General features: G+C 41.9%; 1 protein-coding gene across 4 annotated transcripts in view; it reads right to left on the bottom strand.

The window, feature by feature from the left end:
• Window positions 1–18,912, bottom strand: part of ppargc1a (peroxisome proliferator-activated receptor gamma, coactivator 1 alpha) — a 253,253-nt gene extending 234,341 nt beyond the window's left edge. For 2 of the 4 annotated variants that reach the window (XM_038731662.1, XM_038731663.1), the window contains exon 1: window positions 18,344–18,912. In XM_038731662.1, the coding sequence (XP_038587590.1) occupies window positions 18,344–18,424 (81 nt within the window). In that variant the 5' untranslated portion in view covers window positions 18,425–18,912. The remainder of the gene's footprint in view (window positions 1–18,343) is intronic. The other 2 variants (XM_038731668.1, XM_038731669.1) reach the window with 1 other exon arrangement.

The raw sequence follows: 18,912 nt of genomic DNA, 5'->3' as shown, positions 1-18,912 counted from the left end.
TTCACTGGGCCTTGAATTGTTGTGCAGTAGAAGCAGTTCAATTAATACAGCACCACCATAAAATAACTATTGAAATGACAAACGGGTAAATGAATAAGCATTTGCCTCTGCAGGCGCGGGGAAGGATGTGTGTCTGCTGAAATTTATGCCAGCAAATCAATCGCTTTTGGGGACGATGATGCAGTCAACTAAATATATCCTGCTGTCGCACACAAGAAGGGGCAGGTAAAAGATGGACCCGTTACCTCTCGCACCATCGACTGATGATGGCTCATTTGAATATTTACAGTTGCATCTAAGGTAGGTAGAATGATCTCCTATCATTAGACCACAGCCCTTCAGTGTAGCATAAAGATGAATCAAAGATAGCAGCAAATACAAGGGGGAAAAGTTAGCATGCATTGTGCTCAGCTATCTCACACACAGCAAGGAAAAGAAAGGCCCTTAAGGTGCCAAAATGCACCAAGTTGACCATGTTGTGTGATAAAGAACGCCCTCTCGCTGTTGTCAATATTCATTTCCAGCAGCATTGACAAAAGCTGCAAGGATAAATATGCATGAACGCTGAAGGAGGTGGAATAAGGGTGAGTAAGAACTGCTGGTTTTAGTCAACAAGCCCACAGTGTTCACTGCATGCTGATTAAACACTCAAGTGCAGGATGACTAAGTCATGTCTGACAACTGTGGGGTGAATTTTTAATTTACACTTTGCCACATCCAGGAGGTTGTCTAGTATTAGTCATGGTTGCTGTTTTTACTTGCTGTAATTGGACTAAGATGATTCTGACTATCCAAAGCTGGTTATTTTTGGTGTTGCTTGTCACTGCTGGTTTTAAGTATTTTTGGTTGTGGTTGTCTCCTGACATTTCCTAGCAAGACTTAATTTTGACTTAATGGCTATCATGTGCAGGGCTGGAAATTTCTCAGAAAAGATGCAAATTCAAAAGGGAAATGATCTGGCTCAAGGTGAGTTAATGCTGGCATCAGTTTCAAAAATTAGATCAAATCGCACAGGCATTTCCCTTTCACCTGTGGCTTGCAGGAAAATGGATGGTGTCCAGAGTGTAGTTCACATGGGTTTCAATTAGCAGTGTCTAAATGAATTAAGAGGTTTAAAGCCATTGCTGTTCTAGTGGTGGTATTAACCTGGTGCTTCTCATTAGCCACCCCTGGCTGATAAAGAGAGTAAGGGGAGCGGCGGTGCAGACAGACACCTCTTGCTGACAACGGGTGACAGAGTGGATCACACTGCCTCATGAATAGTAATGGCCGCCAACATGTCCCACTCTCCCCCGTGTGAGGAGTGACGGATTCCTGTGTCAACAGGGCCCATGGCTAGGGAAAAAGGACTGACAACTGACTGAGACATTCTGGAGGGAGGAAGACTGGAGAGGAGGGAGAGAGAGAGAGCAAAAAAAAAAATCCTGTCCTGAGATGAAGGCTGCATCATAAGATTGTTTGTCTGTCAGAGCTGCCTTCATTGCCTCCCTGAGAGTGAGTAAATAAACACTGTTTGCAGGGAAAGGAAGTGAGACTGGATTGTTACCCAGTGCCCTTTGGGTGCACAGAGAGGCGCTGCCGCGTCTCAATAAATCAGGCTGAGCAGCCAGTCTTAATGCACTCCCCAACCTATCGATAAGGGAAAGGAGAGGCAAACGCAGAGTGATGTCACTGATAACCTGGCGGGAACACACTCTTCCTGACTGACCTGGTCTTGACCGATCAATAGTAGCACAATGTCTTGCTTGGCAAATACACAGGTGAGCAGAATGTCAAATAAGCAACAAGAAGCCGGGATGAACATAGACCAACTTTCTAATGGAGCCAGAAGTGGTAGCACTAGTTGTGATGTCCAGTGCTTTAGACAGGAACCACAAAAAGCTATTCTGAGGAGAGCAGTTGGACATCACACTTTAGCCAAGTCTACAGCCTTGAAATGGGGGTGGGGTGGAATATATATATATATATTTTTTTTTTAAATCAAAATCTCTTGTTTTTTTTCCTGCCAGGGGGTGGAGCAGAGAGCTGTTGACTGAAATCTGAGCACGGCTGGGTCCATGAATTGTTCATTTGTTCCCTGTGAACTCCCCTGGCCCTGGACAGAGTTTAGAACTAGTTGGTACAAAAAAGGTTACAGGTTACACAGGCAGTCACTAATCGAATCTGTCCATAGAGGCCAATTACAGAAAAATCGTGTGCAATATGTCTCGGGCCTTTTAACACAGCAGAGCATGACGTTTAAAAAAACTGCTCCATCCACAGCCCTTCATCATATTTCAAACTAAGCTCTAGTGTCCACACAACTGCCATGTGTGTTTCATATATCCAGGACAAAATCATCTTTATGGACCTGGCTTGTAACTCTCTCCAATATTATGTAGCTGCAGTACCGGAGGCTGCAATTTCAGGACCCCTGCAATTCTAGGACTGTAGTTCATTTGCGACAGCGCCATCTAGTAGTAGTAGTGGTGGTGGTAATGCACAGCAGCATGAATGAGGTTAACCCTGTCTGCTAGTACGTCAGCTGTGAGGCCAATGTGCGCAGCTGATATGTCTTTAAACAATGTGAAATGTGTTACATTAAACAGATCTACAAGAAATCAGCTAAGAAAGACACAATATTGGGCTGAATGAAGTGAAACTAAATGATGATTCAGTCTGATTATCAGGCTATGTATCAGAAGGTTTTTATTAGGGCTGAACGATTAATCGTTTTCAAATCGAAATTGCAATTTGAAAGAACGTGATTAGCTAATCATGAAGATGGCGATTAAAATGTAGGTTAATTATACAGCACATCTGACACATTTTAAAACAGTCATGCAGTTACAAATTCTTTCCGTTGTCTTCCTCTTGTGACAGATGTGCTCGCCAAATCACAAGCGCCATGCGCATACTGTTACGGTCCTTCTCACCAGTCAGAGCGGGCACAGGGCATGTACATTTTACAACAACAAACGAAACTAGAGGAAAACGTGGGATAACAGCACCAGCTGAACCGTCACAGGTGCCGCGGTTTTGTCCGGTGTCAGCTCACACTGAAGTGTTTCAGCAGTGGAGCCTACGATGCCTACACGTTGTTAATTTGTCATTTTGTGTGCTTCAACTACGGATAACAGCTCTCTGTGAGCCCATTCCACTCTCTGCAGGCTAACGTTATCTATTATTAGTTATTCAGATTTTGCATATTTGTTCAGTTGTCCTTGATTATTGTGCTTCTACTATGGTTAAGTAGGCTACGTAGTTAAATTGTTTCTTTTTTTGTCTGTTTTAACTGTGTACAATCGGGAGTCTGCAAAGAGTGAAAAAAAATAGACCGGATTCTCTATGCTGTTCGGTGTCTGACTTGACGCGACTTCAGTCAAAAATAGACTGGCAGTGAATATTGAACTTTAGCAAAAATTCTATTAAAAAAATCGCAAATCGAATCATAATATCTGGCAGAAAAATTGCAATTAGATTTTTCCTCCGAATCATTTAGCCTTAGTTTTTATGATCTTAGGTAAAAGTAGAGTTGTGAAGCAACGCTCGACTTAAAAATAATTTTTTTTACCAAAAATACAAAAAGATCAAGTTGGTCTACTGCCTAATCAAGTTGCATTGTGACACTGCATTTGTTCAAATCAAAAAGATTTATATTCTTTAGTCAACATTTCACAATGAAGGACAACTTGCTCAGGCAACCTTGGTCTAAAGCCTAATTTAATGTACCACTGATATTTCACATCTTGCTGCCAGTGATTGCTGCCATATCCAAAGAATGTGTTTTGTGAAAGAAACCACTGTTGTTAATATTGGACTGAAATTAACTATATACTATATTTTCAGGTTATTTGTTGTCACAAAGTCTCACTGGTGGCAGGATGTTTTCATGTCTTAAAGGAATGATAAAATGCCCTGCTTCAGCTAAAAAACGTGTGCTATTTGGTAAATAAAATGGTTTCAATAGTTAAAGAACTGTGGCCATTGAGCAACAGTCTTATATAAAGCTTGTGACAAACTGCACTGACGCACGCTCCATTAGATAATCTTTGACTCAATTTGTTTCTATATTTATGTTTCTAGTCATTTCAGTCAGCGGAGTGGAAGGCAAATGTTCCTTTGAATTTGATTTTCACAGCAGAAAAATGAGGGGATGCTAATCTAAAATCTTAAAGACCATATTAAAAGCAATGCTTAGACATTTACTCGTCAGTGTAATTCATCATATGCCATTAATGTTGGATTTTCTTTATTATTTACGCATTAATGTGATCACTGCACCCGGGCAAGTGAGTCACCGCAGTTGATCATAGGTGTTGGAACAAATGGAACATTTTTGTGTGTGTGTTTGTGTGTCGGGAGATGTGTGTGTGGGGTAAAGGGTAAAGGAGGGGAGGCATCATTATGAATTCTGAAAAGCTGAGCACGATTTCCGGCATCAATTATTCAAGTGTACAGCCTGTTTCTGTAATCGCTGTCCTATTGTCCGCTAAACGTCCCGAATCACCACAGAGTCGACATGGAAGAAGGCCGAGTGCATGCTCAGCGGGACATGATGGGATGGGGTTTCCTCTGCCACAGTTCTTTTTTTTTTAGTTTTTAAGTGTTTTGAATATATTGAAGACTGAGTTGAGACATGCAAGGTCTTTTAAATCTGTTCAAAGGCTGAACAGTGCTACTTACATACCAAAATGTAACAGTGCTGTTCTCCTACAAAGAAGTAGAGTCTAGCGTGTTAGCATGCAAACAAATGACTGATTGCTAATTAGCACTAAACACATTGGTTTTGGATGGACACATTATGACCTGATGATGGCGCTAGATTAAAAGTCACAGGATCACCTATGTTATTACCTTCATCCTGAGGGGGGGAATTTATATCTTTATCAAATTTCATGACCCACTACTTGTTGAGAGATTTAGCCAAAAACACAAATGCTAACCACTGGGAAAAGTTACAGGATAACCAAAGTCATCAGGATTCATCGTCTGGGAACAATGAACGTGTGAATCCACTTTCACTGATTTCAATGGATAAGTGAAAACCTTGACCTGTTGGTAGCACTAGATCAAAAGTCAGAGGATCATCAAAGTATTTATTTCTCTGGACACCCTGGATGCCTGAACCAAATTGTGTGATGTCAGTTGACAGTACAGAGTGGACGAAAGTGGGGGACCGACGGACCGACCAACAGATCTCACAAGTTGATACCAATTTCACAAAATAATGAATGTCAAAATGCACAACTGATATCGCCATACCTCAAAGCGTGAGTGTGTGCATTATTGAATTTTGCTTGTAAATATAATTTGCAGGCCTGAGAGTAAAACAATCATAATGCCAGAATCATTTGTCATGAGGTCTCGACGGCATCAATCCCCAGTTGTTCCATTTAATCGATCACGTCTGCGATCACTTTCAATCTTGTTCTTTGTTTTTTTGTCACCCACTTTGTTTTGCAGTTGGATTTTGGCCATCAATAGTCAACAGTCCTATCATTTATTGTCTGCTTTACAGCAAACATAGAGGTTGATGTTCTTTTCGGGGGGGGGTACTCTTCTCTGGGAGCTGGACGGCTCCTGGTTAAGGAATCAATTTGACTGGACAGCCTTACAAATTGCATAAAGAGACAAAGTTGTCCTTGGAGTGCGCCACAATTGATTGATGGCTCAACACACTTGCACAGTAAATCCTCCCAACAGAACGGAGGCAAATCAGTCGCCTCCTTCTGCTCCCCACCCCCCTGTGCTATTTACCTACCTCCCCTACTCTTCCCTCACTCTGCCTCTTCTCACACAAAATGCCATATGATTCCAATTTATTCAAAAATAAAGTCAAATTTCTTCCAACCTTTATGTTTTGCCACAAATTCTGCAAATGTGGGCAACATACAAATATACTTATCAGACACTTTATATGTAAATTTGTACTGAAAATTAAGTGAGTTTATGTTGTGAGGCTGCTACAAAATAAAAAAAGTCATCCTCTGTTGGAGTCTACACAGTCTTTTTATTTATTTTTTAAATCAGGCCTTCATCATCATCATCTTCTTCTTCTTCTTCTGATGTGAAAAACAAGGCATCGGCAAGCACACAGTTTAAAGCCCAAAGTTAACAGCATTTGGGAGATAAAATAACTTCTCTCAGGGGCTGTACTGTGCTAAAGAAATGGCAGTCTTCCCTGGGGAGGCCACACCACTGTTTGTTTCTGGAGAAAAACACTACAGGCATCTTTTTAAAGCGCTCCCACTAATCAGAAGTGATCTGTTCACATGTGCTATCCACTTTCCCTTGGGAAGGACTGGAGAAAAAAAACAAAACAGTGCAGGCTAGTCACAGACACAAGAGAACAATGTTGGAAATGAACATACAGAGAGAGAAAAGGGGATATAGCATGAAGATTGGGTACTAAACTTGTCCAAAAACAGCATACATTCTATATTTAATTCATTTGCGCATGCATGTGTGTACAGCAGTACGAAAATACTTGTTCTGCAAACATGCTTTTGCAGAATTTCACGCAGGTGGAATGTAAACGATAGCCTGAAGAAGGATTGAAACAACTCCAAAATAATCCAGCAGCACTACAACTCAAGAATAAAAAAAGAAAAAGAAATAAACAGATTTAACTGTTTTTATGCACACACACAGTGTAGAGTGGGCAAACACTCTCCCTGCCTAATGAACACACACACACTAAAAGTGGATGATACTATAGTGCCTGGGGTTTGTTTGTGTGAGCAAGTGGGTGGGTAACTGAGTGAGAATATACTGTAGTTTGAATGCGTTTTAATATGTGCATGTTGGTGCATACGCGCAGGCAGGTAGAACACAAAATAAGCCATCTGTTCAGGATTCAGCTGAATGCTACCCTTCCCCAACCACAGTCACTAGACAGAGTGAAGGATTTGGAGAGAGTTAAAGTCTGAACTAGACCCTCAAGGGAGGAACATTAGATTCCTTCTGTTGTATGCATGTTAGTGTCCTCCCGATTTTCATACAGTAACAGATAGGTATAAATAATTAAGCAGCCTGTTGCCCTGAATAGCCAAAGAGCAAAAGAGAAGAGGGAGACAGAGGAAAATTAACAGCGATCAGCCCCGCTTGCGGCATTTTAAAGTACCATAACATTGTCATAATTAGGTCCTCTTTCTAGGAATTACCAAGAATTTCTTCTACTAGGACAAAAGCCTTCTACACGCTCCCTCGCTCTTTCTCTCTCTCATAATTAAAATACAGTCTTTGCTGCTGCTTACATGAAGACGTAGTATGCACCATATTCTCTGTCACTTTAATGAGAGCGATAAATGCTATGCTAGCTTTGGCTATTTATAAATTTTTATGGCACAAATTGTGGCATAAAGGGCACAAATCAGATGAATGACAGGCGAAGGACAGCTGTGGCGTCATCCCTCCATTAAACGCTGCAAATGGCCAAATGTGGCCCAAGCAGTTAATTAGCCAGAGAGAGCCTAATCAGGGTTTTGGAGCTGTGGTCCTCCCCAGGTAACACACTAATAGGAGAAGCTTGTGGAGACACAGATGGACTAAAGAGTGTGGAAATAGGGTAACTATTGGCTTTGGGCTTCTCAAAAGAAAAGCACGGGTATCCCACAATAACCTGCTTTGACCTGTGTCAAAAAAAAAAAAAGATCTCAGTTTTTGAGGTATTAGGATATATTTTTTATTAATGAATTTGAACCTAGGGGGTCAAAAACTCCCAATGAATAACAGGAAAAATCGGTGGGGTTGCGAGATGATAAAAGGTGCCCTGCGTGCGGGTTTTTGAATACATTACTTCAACATTTGCAAGGTTGTTGTGTTAATATGTTAAAATCATGCATTTACATATATGTTTGCTAGCTTCTTGTTATCTTTTTTTTTTTTTAGCAGAATGCTGTGTTTCTTGCAAGATACCACCATCAGCTGCCATGAAATGGTGTGAAACAGGCAGCAGGAATGTGTACCTGGTTGTCTCCATGCTCGTGCACAATCCAAACAAAACAGGGTTGATGCCAGTTCCCCAGTATTTCTGACTGTGTTTGATGGTAAAGGTTTACAGTGTAGTTACACGTGCTTGGTTTCTTTGGAAATATTTTAGGTAATTTGAAAAGACCTTTCATTATCAGGTAAACTCTATTGCTTTGTTTTTTTTCCTTTAAACTGCACTATCGTGAAGGAAAGTCAGCGGTCAAACCCACTCATCTGTGTGTAACTCAAAGAGAAACAACAAATATAAAAGTGGCTCACAAATTTTAGATACAATGTAACTTACGAAAAAGTCTGAAGCAGGCATTGCTCCATAAACTAAGAAACGCTGGGCATCCACAGTACAATGGACTGCTGTGTGATCGAGAGATTGAAAGTATGATGGAAATTGCATGCCTCTCTCCTCAGCACACACAGCATAGCAGTTACATCCTGAATTCAACAGAGGACAGAAGCGAGCACTTGTCCTCTGTAAGTGCGAGACGACAGTGGAGGAGCTCGCACTGAGGCAAAACATTCACGGAGATAAGACACACAAATGCCTTAAGCACCCTGAAGTTAATCAGAAAAGCTTTCTGTATACATATCAAATAGGTCCCCAAAAATAAAATCCAGCCAGCTCCTGTTACATAATCTACCAAACAATCAGCCAGCTAGCACATCCCACAGAGGAGAAAGAGTTAGAGAGGGAGGAAAAGACAAGGAGGAAGAGAGGAAAAGGCAAAAATAAATGAAAGTCAGGATGTCCTGGCTGATGATGTGATGCTGTAAACAGGGGAGCTTTTTTCTAACAATTAAAGAGCAGGGGCTTATTGATTTCCAATGGTGCTCTCGAGTGACTTGCTGGCTGTCACAATGAGGCCCCGGGTAAGGTGACCATGTCTCTGCTCAACGTGATAAACCTTGCGTGTCATCAGGTAGGGAGGACGTGGCGTCCCCCTTCCCCACCTCACCCTCGCTGCCTCACTTACTGCCGCTACAGCATTTATCACCATGCGATGTGGAATTATGGGCCGCTTCATTTAGTAATGAAGTCACCAAGGAGTTGGCGAGCGCAGCCAGCACATACCAACATGCCAACACAGAAGGAAGGGAGGCAAATTTAAGAGCTTTTGAGTGCAAACATTCAGAGTTCTGGTGCTCATAAATACACAAATTCTACATGCGCTATATGAAGTTTCTCCAGAAGACACCCTGGCAAGCGAAGATAATCATACAACTCAATGTGTGGCTTTACAGGCATCATGGGAAGTGGTGGCAACCTAGATGAGGGGTCAACTCCAGTCTTACTCCGGCAATAAACAACCATAAATCAGAGGACGAGCTGTCACGCGAGTAGATCCATCATGGGCCAACCCGTGGCGCCAAACACCTGCACGCATACACATGCACACACAATGGCTTGTACCACAGTGGAGAAAATGGAGAAAAGACCCATGCAGATTGATTGGCTCATTTAAATGAGTGGCAGTGGGGTTATGTTGATCGATTCCATGGATAATTGACTGATTCTGGTGTTGTTGGAAGTAGAGTAACGACTACATGTCAGCGCTGTGATTTGACACAGCCCGCGCATCTTAAGTTATAAACATGGCTTGGAAACTGGGAAAGGTAGAAAATTTTACTCGTTTTTTGCTCTGCTGAGATCTTTGGACTATGTTAAAAGGGTTTAGCAGGAAGATCACGGCAAGTGGTCATAACAACATGCTTGCTGAAAACATTTCAAGTTATAAGAAGCCATAGAAATCTGGGAAATTTGGAAATCACCACCGATTGCGAAAATCCACAAAATAGAAGCACATCCCACATCTTGTTTGGCAACCTCATTTGCACTGTATTTTAGTATTGAGTTCTGGCAGAAATGCATGCTGCATATAAATATCCTTTTACATGAAGTAAACATTGATTGAAATTTTTAGGGTTGAGAATTCAACCAAATGAAGAGGCTTCTCATCTAAATTTCCAACACTTCTGCCAGCAAGTCGCCATTCTATCAAGTCTAAAAAGGCAAAGCCATGGAGTAGCAGTCCATATTTGGAAACCTTCTCCCTTTGTGACACAGCTGTTCAGAATTGGCAGTTGGCACTGAGATAATAAGGAAAAGCAGAGAACTGCAAACTACATACAAGATGAGTTTCCTATCTATCTAGATCTAGGAGAAGACACAAAACTGAAAAAAAGGTCCAGAAAATCCCAAATCACTTCTGACCGAAGAACCCCTCCCTTATGGTAACATTCAGCCAGTTTTATTATGCCAAGAGGTGGCCACTGAGTGGAGGAAAGGACACTGATGCATAGAATGCAAAGCGACTTTTAATTATTCTTGGGAAAAGAGCACAAGCCCTTGGCTTGTTTACCACTTTACCGGAAACAGCTTATGATTGCTTTGTAATTATCTCCTTGATAATGTAAAATCCCCCCCCCCCCCATCTCCTTTCGGTCCACTCTTTTTTCCATAGAACACCACGGAAAAGTGATCAAGCATCCATCATTTAGCCAAAATGTTTTAACTTTTATTTGGGGGAGGTGGAAGGAGGGCTAATAGATTATGGGTAATGAAGCAGCTCCGGCAGTAACACAAACAGGACTTGTTGTGAAAGACACAGGCAAAGGGCCTGTAGCCTGCGCTACGATAATCAGTCTCTCTTTTTGTCTCATGATAAGCTGAGAGCCTAACCTTCACCCAAAGAGCACATCATTTCCCCTATGAGAGACTTAATGAGACATTAGCCATACTAACAAATGGTGGACGAGAAAGTGAAAGTGACTTTCCAGGTAAAGGCCGTTTGCTTGACCATAATCAGTCCCCAAGTGCAGCTAAAAGATGGAAACAACTCTGAGTCGCCGTCTCAACAGCTTGCTGTGGCTTTTACGACGGGCCTCCCAGGGCCCATCGAATGGCATGTAACATCTTAATATCCCTCAAATAGAACAGGTAATCTGCTTTTGTTGTCGGCCAGTCTGCTGTGATGCAGGCAATGCTGTTTGTCTATTCCGGCTTGTAATTCTCTACAGGTGTAGCACAGAACTAAAAAAACAACCGCCTCTCAGCTAGTTAATATATGTGAAAGCCTGTGGTTTATATATTGCATTAAGGGTTATTTAATAGAGAAATCATTCAAACTGGAACTATAGCACACCTATCATTAACCAGAAAGCGTGGAACGTGCATTGCATTTAAATCCTATTTCAGATCATATCAGTAATTATCTGGCATGACTGAAACATTGATCATTAAAATACTTTTTTTCTTTTGTGCAGCACAGAGTAGTTTGGAGATATGGGACTACAGACACAGAAGTGGATGTATACAGAAAGGAAGTGACGAGCCAGTGAGTGAAGGGGCCCCGTTCCCCCCGCCGGGCCTCCCAGTTCAATTAGCTCAGCTCATCCCGGCTTTCTGCTGATGGGGAAAATCAGCAACACCACACTGTACCGTACAGTCCAGGGAGTCTAGCCTGTTAGTGAGTGAATGAGTGAGTCAGTGTGCACAATGTGCGTCTGTTCGTGTCTCCCATGCAGATTTTGCATTTGTGTATCGTGTGTGTGTGTGTGTGCGCGAGTATCTGTAGGCTGTCTCATCTCTGTTAGTCTGGAGCCCCACAGTGCTCTCTGTATCAAAACACCTGAACCAATTAGGCTACACTCGCAAAAAAAAAAAAAATCCCTAAAGCCACTTACAGTAATGTCATAAACAGTCATGCAAAACTTAAATTGTGAGAGAAGTCTGTCTGGATTCACTTATTGAGATAAAAAAAAAAAAAGATGAACTGGAGAGCGACCAGGACCAAAAAGTCTGAAATATGGATTATGAAACTCCCGCCAGGGACTATAAAGGTTATATATATTCCAACACTTTTCTGCCAACAACTCCAGGCTAAGAAAGAAACTTCTTCATGTCTAAATTTTAAACTCTCAGTCAACACCACCAACAGGAAGTTTTGATTAAAATGTTTTCTTTACTCCTGTGGCAAACAAACTGTCCTCAGAACATTTTAGCACAGTGTTGTCCAAACTGTGAAGCTACTCTGCTGGTGGTCTGCATGGGAGATATAGAGCGTAAGTCACTGAGATGGCCGTTGGATAGGCTTTTAGGATGTCCTAAAGAGAAAAAAAAAAGGGCCAAGGTGTGAAGGATGCCGGCCATTGCTATACGACAGTGTTTAGAGGCAGGGGTTGGGACCTCAAGAGGTGTGATAGACATGTGTGTCTCAAAGGCAAAGTGAGACAGAAAAGAGCACTCAGTTTAGAAAATAAATAAATACGTGACTGAAATTGCTTTGCCAGCGCAACTCAAGGCCAAAAATCTACTTAATCATGGAATAAAGACAGTTCCAAAAAGGCAGCGTTAAAATTCCTGCATAAAAACTGCCTCATTAGGTGACACACAATACGTTTACCTGACGACACACACTCATCTGATCCGCTGCTGTAACTCTTCCCAGAAATGAATACACCTCTCACACATGCTCAGTCTGCCTTAAAACATAGCTGAGGATGCTGCAGTGCGCCAAGTAACTAGCTAAACAAACAAAGTAAATACACTGATAATGTCGGCGATAACATCTGAGGCAAAATGAAAGGATGAAGGTCAGTAATGTGGAGAAGGTGGGGAGATAGAAGCACGGTATGGTTTGTTATATTGTCCTGACGGGGGTCCATCTGGGCACGTGCGGCGGGCTCTGGGGCGGTGTGGGAGCAAGTCTGTGCAGAGGTTAAGAAAAGCAATTAATCCGCAGCGGAGATAATCAAAGGAACCTCCCCCTCTAGACACCTTGGTGGGGGAGAAAGAGAGAGAGAGGGAGACGGAGAGACAGACTGAGGGGGAGATGGGAAAATACTTGTTTACAGGCACTGCTGGCGCGATCAAAAGCACAGGGGTTCAGCCACCGGGGCCCTCCGTTTCAGGTGGAATTGATAACACTTCAGATGTACAATTCAATGTTTGTGAGAGTACTTTTACCTCCCGGTGAGAAGGCAAGGATTTTTCACAGTCTAAGCTGCGTTTCCTTTCATCTCAGATTTTGCAAGGTATCAACAGATTGTCAGTGGTGAGGAAGACATTTTCCCACACATAGTCAAAGAATGTGGTCCGGGGTGCCTGCACTCCCTCTGCTGTGACGTTGATTCAGACAGCACCGAGCGAGAAGGCTAGAAAACAAGATTAATATCTCTGGAAACTAATATTGCGATTACAATTACGTATCTGCGAAATAAGCACCTCACAGGCAGACATAATAAAGACTGAAAATGAAGCTGAAAGATATCCCATCAACACCAGTTTTTTTTTTTTTGTTGTTTGTCTCTCTCTCAACTAATATACAATACACATTTGGCCGCGGTGCTGCAGTTAAAAGGCTCCTCCTGCTGAAAGTCTTCAAATACAGATTTTACTAATGACATGACTAATTTTTAAGTTCCATGAGAAATCAAAGCACGTTGCTCCCTCTGGTGGTTCACCTCTCCCTTTGGAAATGAAATAAACTGTGCTTTGGGTACGTTTATGTCTTATGATGTGCCCATCTCCTCTCCTTTGTGCACCAACTGCACTGTCAAACCTTCTCTAACAATAACCATAATAATAATAACCAACTATAAAACTATGTCTGTTAAATTCACATCTCTTGATAGAACACCATTATCAATCCCCACTAAGCAGCAGTAAGCTATCAAAACACTAAAGCTTCATCTTCTATACAAATTTCACTTCCTTTTTGTTTCTGTGTACATATTATACACATATGTTGTCCTCTGAATCAGTACCCGTGTAAAACCTGCAAACAATAAACCACACACTGTATAAAGTGCCAAAATATAGCTTTATGGTGAATTCAGCAAAAAACTCCAGCAGACGGTTACCAGGTCAGCGGTGAGTAAGTGGCGGCACTCACAAAGTCTTGATTAGATAATTACTCATCCATATCTTGGCAATATGTTGCAAGGGAACAACACGTTTCTCATTAAACTGCAGACAGGCCCTGATCCTGTGGGTCGCCATCAAAAGCAAGGTGTTCAGCGGCCGAGCACACACTTGTTGATTTAAATAAAAGATGTGCCAAAATGGAAATAAGATATACTCCTTTAGGGGTAGTTGTAAGAGGTGGGAGTAGTTCTAGGAACACAGAGCAGAGCATGGACTGAAACCATGACAAACAGTAAGTGAGTTTCTGGAACCTGGAACAGGTAATAAGGCTTTTTCCAAGTTTTGCACAAAACCCTTCCTGCATTTCTCCATTTTAATCCTAATTTGGAATGGCCATTTCACACCTCATACTGCACTGCTTATCACTGCTACCATGCATCTTTGTGAGTCTCTGCTGATGTCTCTGCTGATGCACATGGACTAACTCACTCCACAGTCGATCCCTGGTTCTCTAGTCACCATTTATGGAATACACTTTTCATATGTTGTTGACAGTATCAGACATTACTTAGATCATACATGAGTCTGCTATATTGGGTGTCATGATTGTCACTTGTCAGCTGGGTCAACTCAACAACAGACTCACTAATTAGTGTGTCTATAGAGTGATTAGTGAATTATGTCAAATATGCCTTGGAGTTGCACCAGACGCTTTGTGGTCAAAGGGATCCTGACCAACCAGCAAGAGTCGCTAGTGCAACAAATAACATTATGAACATCACCGGCTTCCCACTCACAGACTGTGTGTTGTGGCACCCGACCAAACCAGTGGCACCATGGGAACTGAACCGGAGTTTCTGCTGTAAGGATTCTTTTTCACTATCGATTAATCTGTCAACTAGTTTATATGAATCTGTGGTCTTAAAATTCAATATCAGAAAATAGTGGCAAATGCTAACCACAACTTCTCAGAGTCCGAGGTGACGTCTTCAAAATGTCTCCCAACAGTCCAAAAACCAATGATTTTCAATTCACAATGATATAAAACAGAGAAAAGCATCTGTTTGTGCTTGAAAATGATTAATTATGAAAACAGTTTCCAATTAATTTTAATTAATGCCATCCATTTTTTTGTGTGGCAGAGGATAGAAAGGACAAAAATATACGCTGAAAATATACAAATTTCACTTTAATCTCTTGTCAAACAACATGGAGCACGTCATTCTAAACTCAAACAATATCAACATCAGAATCCACCTTTCACACAGAGAAACTCATACTCCAAAAAATTAAAATTAAAAACAACATATTGAAACGTTTTTTTCCCCCCTTTCTTGCTGTACCTTGTGTGCCCCTGTTAAAATTATTCAGGCTACTGACTCATTACACAGAGAAAGAAGTGACTCGCTTGGATCAAATACTGTACATAAGAGCGCACACAAAGGAGCTTTCATTAACCAAGCCAGTGAGTGAGTCGTAACGTAACTTGAGCCTTGCTGTGATGAGACATGCTGTAGGCAGAAGCAGGCGCATAAAAAAAAGCATTAGTCCTTACTGCTTCTGAGAGCATGCTGTGTCACCTGCAGCTTTTTTGAAACGTCTTGAATGATAGGCTTCACCCTTTTGAGCCGGTCTGCCAAGTGCTGGCACGCTTTTTGTCGAGACAAACTGAATACATCACTTTTGAAGAGTGACGAGGGCCTGGAATTCTAAAAAGACATGCACAAAATGTGTGATGAAACTTTCAGCACCATGGACAGCAGCCCTCAAGAAGCCTGACGGGGGGGGGGGGGGGGGGGGGGCAGTGTGCAGAGATGCAGGGAGTGGAAAGAGAGAAGGAGACAGAGAGATGGAGTAAAGTGGTAGGCAATGAGTTCACTTGATAATTAAGCCAAGACATCATCTTCCCCACCCTGTGCATTTCAGCTATCCCCATGTCTGCTCAAAGTGGAGGCGCTCGCCCCAAAACACACACACACTCCTGCGGCAAGAGCCAGCTTTTCCACAGTTTTTCCCCTCATCTCCGTGTCTTAGGCTGAATAATGCAAGGCCTTTACCCAGCGCTCAAGCATGAGTGGATAATCTGGCCACAAGGACAGGCTGTGTCAACATTTCCCTTTACTTCCTTATTTATTTATTTATTTACCCAGTCGCCGTAGGACTTGGGGAGGGCGAGTGAGGATATGTGCATGGCTAACAACACGCTGGCCGAGCAGATGACCTGCTTTCAGAAGGTTCACTTTTCTTTTCTTTTTTAACCAGGAAGGATTTTTAAGGGGAAGAGAGCGGACTGAGTACCAAACAGTTTTTAAACTATCCACACGACACAGATATGTAGGGCCGCCTGTGACTAAAAATCATTTTCATTATCAATGAATCAAACGATTATGTCTCCTATTTATGGCAATAAAACAATAATGATAGTTATCGCCATACAATTTTCCTCAGTAACAATATAAAAAATGTTCAATTTAAGATAATTATTTTGCTGAGGAAAAGGGACTGACAAAAGATTTTACTTCATTTTACTTGTGTCTATTTGTTGAAAAAAGATTAGATCATAATTGCTTTGAATGTTCTACCTCAGATTCGTGAAAGGAGCAACTGTTTTCAAAGTGTTTGTCATGTTCTGACCATAAAGAAAAGTTTAAAACCACAAATAACCATCTGGTTTCTTTCACTCAGCAGCATACAACTGCCTTTAAACTTAAAAGAAATAAGGATTTGAAATGTATCGTGATAATTATCGATTCTGAATGATACGATACGCCTATAATCATTTAATCTATCAAATATCCAGAAAAGTTTAAATATGGTCATCAAAGTTCCTCAGAACCTCAAGTCATATTTTCAAATGTCTTGTTTTTTTATAATTTAAAGCAAGTCTCACTACCTCGGAATGACAAGACAAGAATGCTTTGTTGTTCACAAGTATAACGGGAGACCGGAAAGTTTAACTGAATTCAGCATTACAGAAATGTTTAAAATGCTGTTGTGTTTTCAGTTGACTTAAAGGCACACTTTTACACATTTGAAGTAAAGTTATGAACTTTTATTTTCAACCCTTCTGTGTCTGAGGGATAAAAATCTATGTTGCTTAGTCAATACCTCAAAGTGGATTTAAGCGTCTTAAATCTGTAAATGTGTGGCTCCCAATTGATGTGCCAAAATCCATTTTGCAGCACAAACTGCTGAGGCTTAATTGTTGCGCATTTAAATGCCATTTACAATGACTTTGCAATCCTGAATAATGTTTGGGGTGGCTTTTGTTTCCTGTGTCTAAATAACTGTTACAATATGACTCTCAGCGCAGCCAATCGCAAGCTCTGGCGTTAAGAGCCTAATCCTCTTTAAGTTCTGATTACATGTAATTCAAAATGGTAGCCCACTAAACCAAGGGAGATTTATTGTTTAAATGTTCTCCGTCACTGTACTGCAACCTGGATACTGATAACAGAGAAATAAATATCCCGTATATGTACACCCCAAGCTCTCATGGTGGCATTCAAGTAAATTACCATAAAAATCACTGTACAAATATTTTGGCATCAATCATTGAGCATAAATTGCTAAATAGCTGGGAGCCCTCTTTGCATCCATAGAGAATGATTTCATTGGCATTCTTGTGATGACTTCAGCCTCACACAAATTAGAATGTGAGAATTAAGAGGGATTTCATACAGCACGATAAGTGTATTTTAAAGGCAGAACTGATTAAGCTTGAGGGAAGAGGGAGGAATTAGGTAATTATCTCCAAACAGACACCACTGCTGCTCTGCTGCACGAGAACAGGCCCAATACTCTGGGATCAAAGTGCTCAGTCAAGACCAGCCAACTCAGCCCAGTCTAAGCTTGCAGGAGTACCTGATTTTAACGCCTACCTGGCAACCCACGGGTCTCAGGACCCAGAGATATGAAAGAGCTCGTGTCTTATGATCTCTCTGCTTGAAAAGCCCCACTGAAGTCCACAATAATACTGAAGACGACGCATCTCAGTTACTTCAAAAGGAATGCTAAGTTTGTGTTTGCCTCTTACTTATTTATAGAATTCCTGGCATAAGATTTATTTTGTCTACTAGGTTAATTCATTATTGATTTCAAGGGCAGGATGTTTGAGCCCTCGCAGAGCGCTGTGGAAGTTCGGGGAAAGGCAACCTTTCAGCAAAGTAGTTTGGAGACGCCGTGGCGCTTCGCCGACTGCTTTTCCAATTAAGAACAACCGTAATGTCGAGCAGCTAAAGTTTGGGTACAGACCTGCTGGCAACAGACACGAAAAGGCTGAGGAGGGGAGCTCGCGACCCTCTTGCGGTTCATCAATTAAACGCAAAATGAAGTTTTGTGAAGTTGCTACCTGCTCTCACCTCCTGTGCTGACTCACTCTGACTGAGTATCCTTTACAACTTATTAGACTGATTTTTTTTTAAACACAGAATGTTCATTATAGACAAAAGTCAGGCTTTTTTTTGCCGGAAGTGATACCGGTGTGTGTTGGAGAGAGTCGTGTCCTACCTGCTCGTAGCAATTCTCCCAGGTGAGGTTCAGGAGGCAGGAGGAGAACAGCTCATCTTCAGTCCGGGCATAACCGTCCATGGTGTGCGTGCCAGCCGTCTTGGTTGGAGGAGCCTGCGGAGTTTTTCTGCTGCAAACGGAAGACCGTCTTTTATTCGTCTTCCCCCGACGAGCGTCTCTTTCTCTGCGCGTCTCTCTCTGTCCCGCTTGCTTCTCCGTCCGGCGCCGTGGATGCTATCAAACGAGCAGCGGCGGTGTTTCTGGCTGCTGCTTCCCCTGTCACGTGAGCGGCTTCTCCCAAAAAACACAGAGTGGGATGCCTTCGAGGGCGGTGGTTCCCAAAGAGTGGCCCGCGGACCGCTCATAGGTGTGAGCTACAGGGTTAGGGGTGCCACCAACAAGATGAAGAATATTTTAATTTCACAGGAAATTCTCTCTCGCTCAGTAATAGGATGTCAGAAGGATTGTTGTTTGCACTCAATGCCTGTAGTTATGGTCCTCTTGAACAAAAATAATTAAGTTCACCAGCTGCAATTAGCCATCAATGGCTATAATTAAAAGCTGTCCTG

The sequence above is a fragment of the Micropterus salmoides genome, unplaced genomic scaffold (genome assembly GCF_014851395.1).
Source record: "Micropterus salmoides isolate LMB-PRFRI ecotype aquatic unplaced genomic scaffold, ASM1485139v1 Ms_hic_scaffold_2, whole genome shotgun sequence".
Lineage (NCBI taxonomy): Eukaryota > Metazoa > Chordata > Actinopteri > Centrarchiformes > Centrarchidae > Micropterus > Micropterus salmoides.
This window is presented reverse-complemented; position numbering and strand designations above follow the sequence as displayed.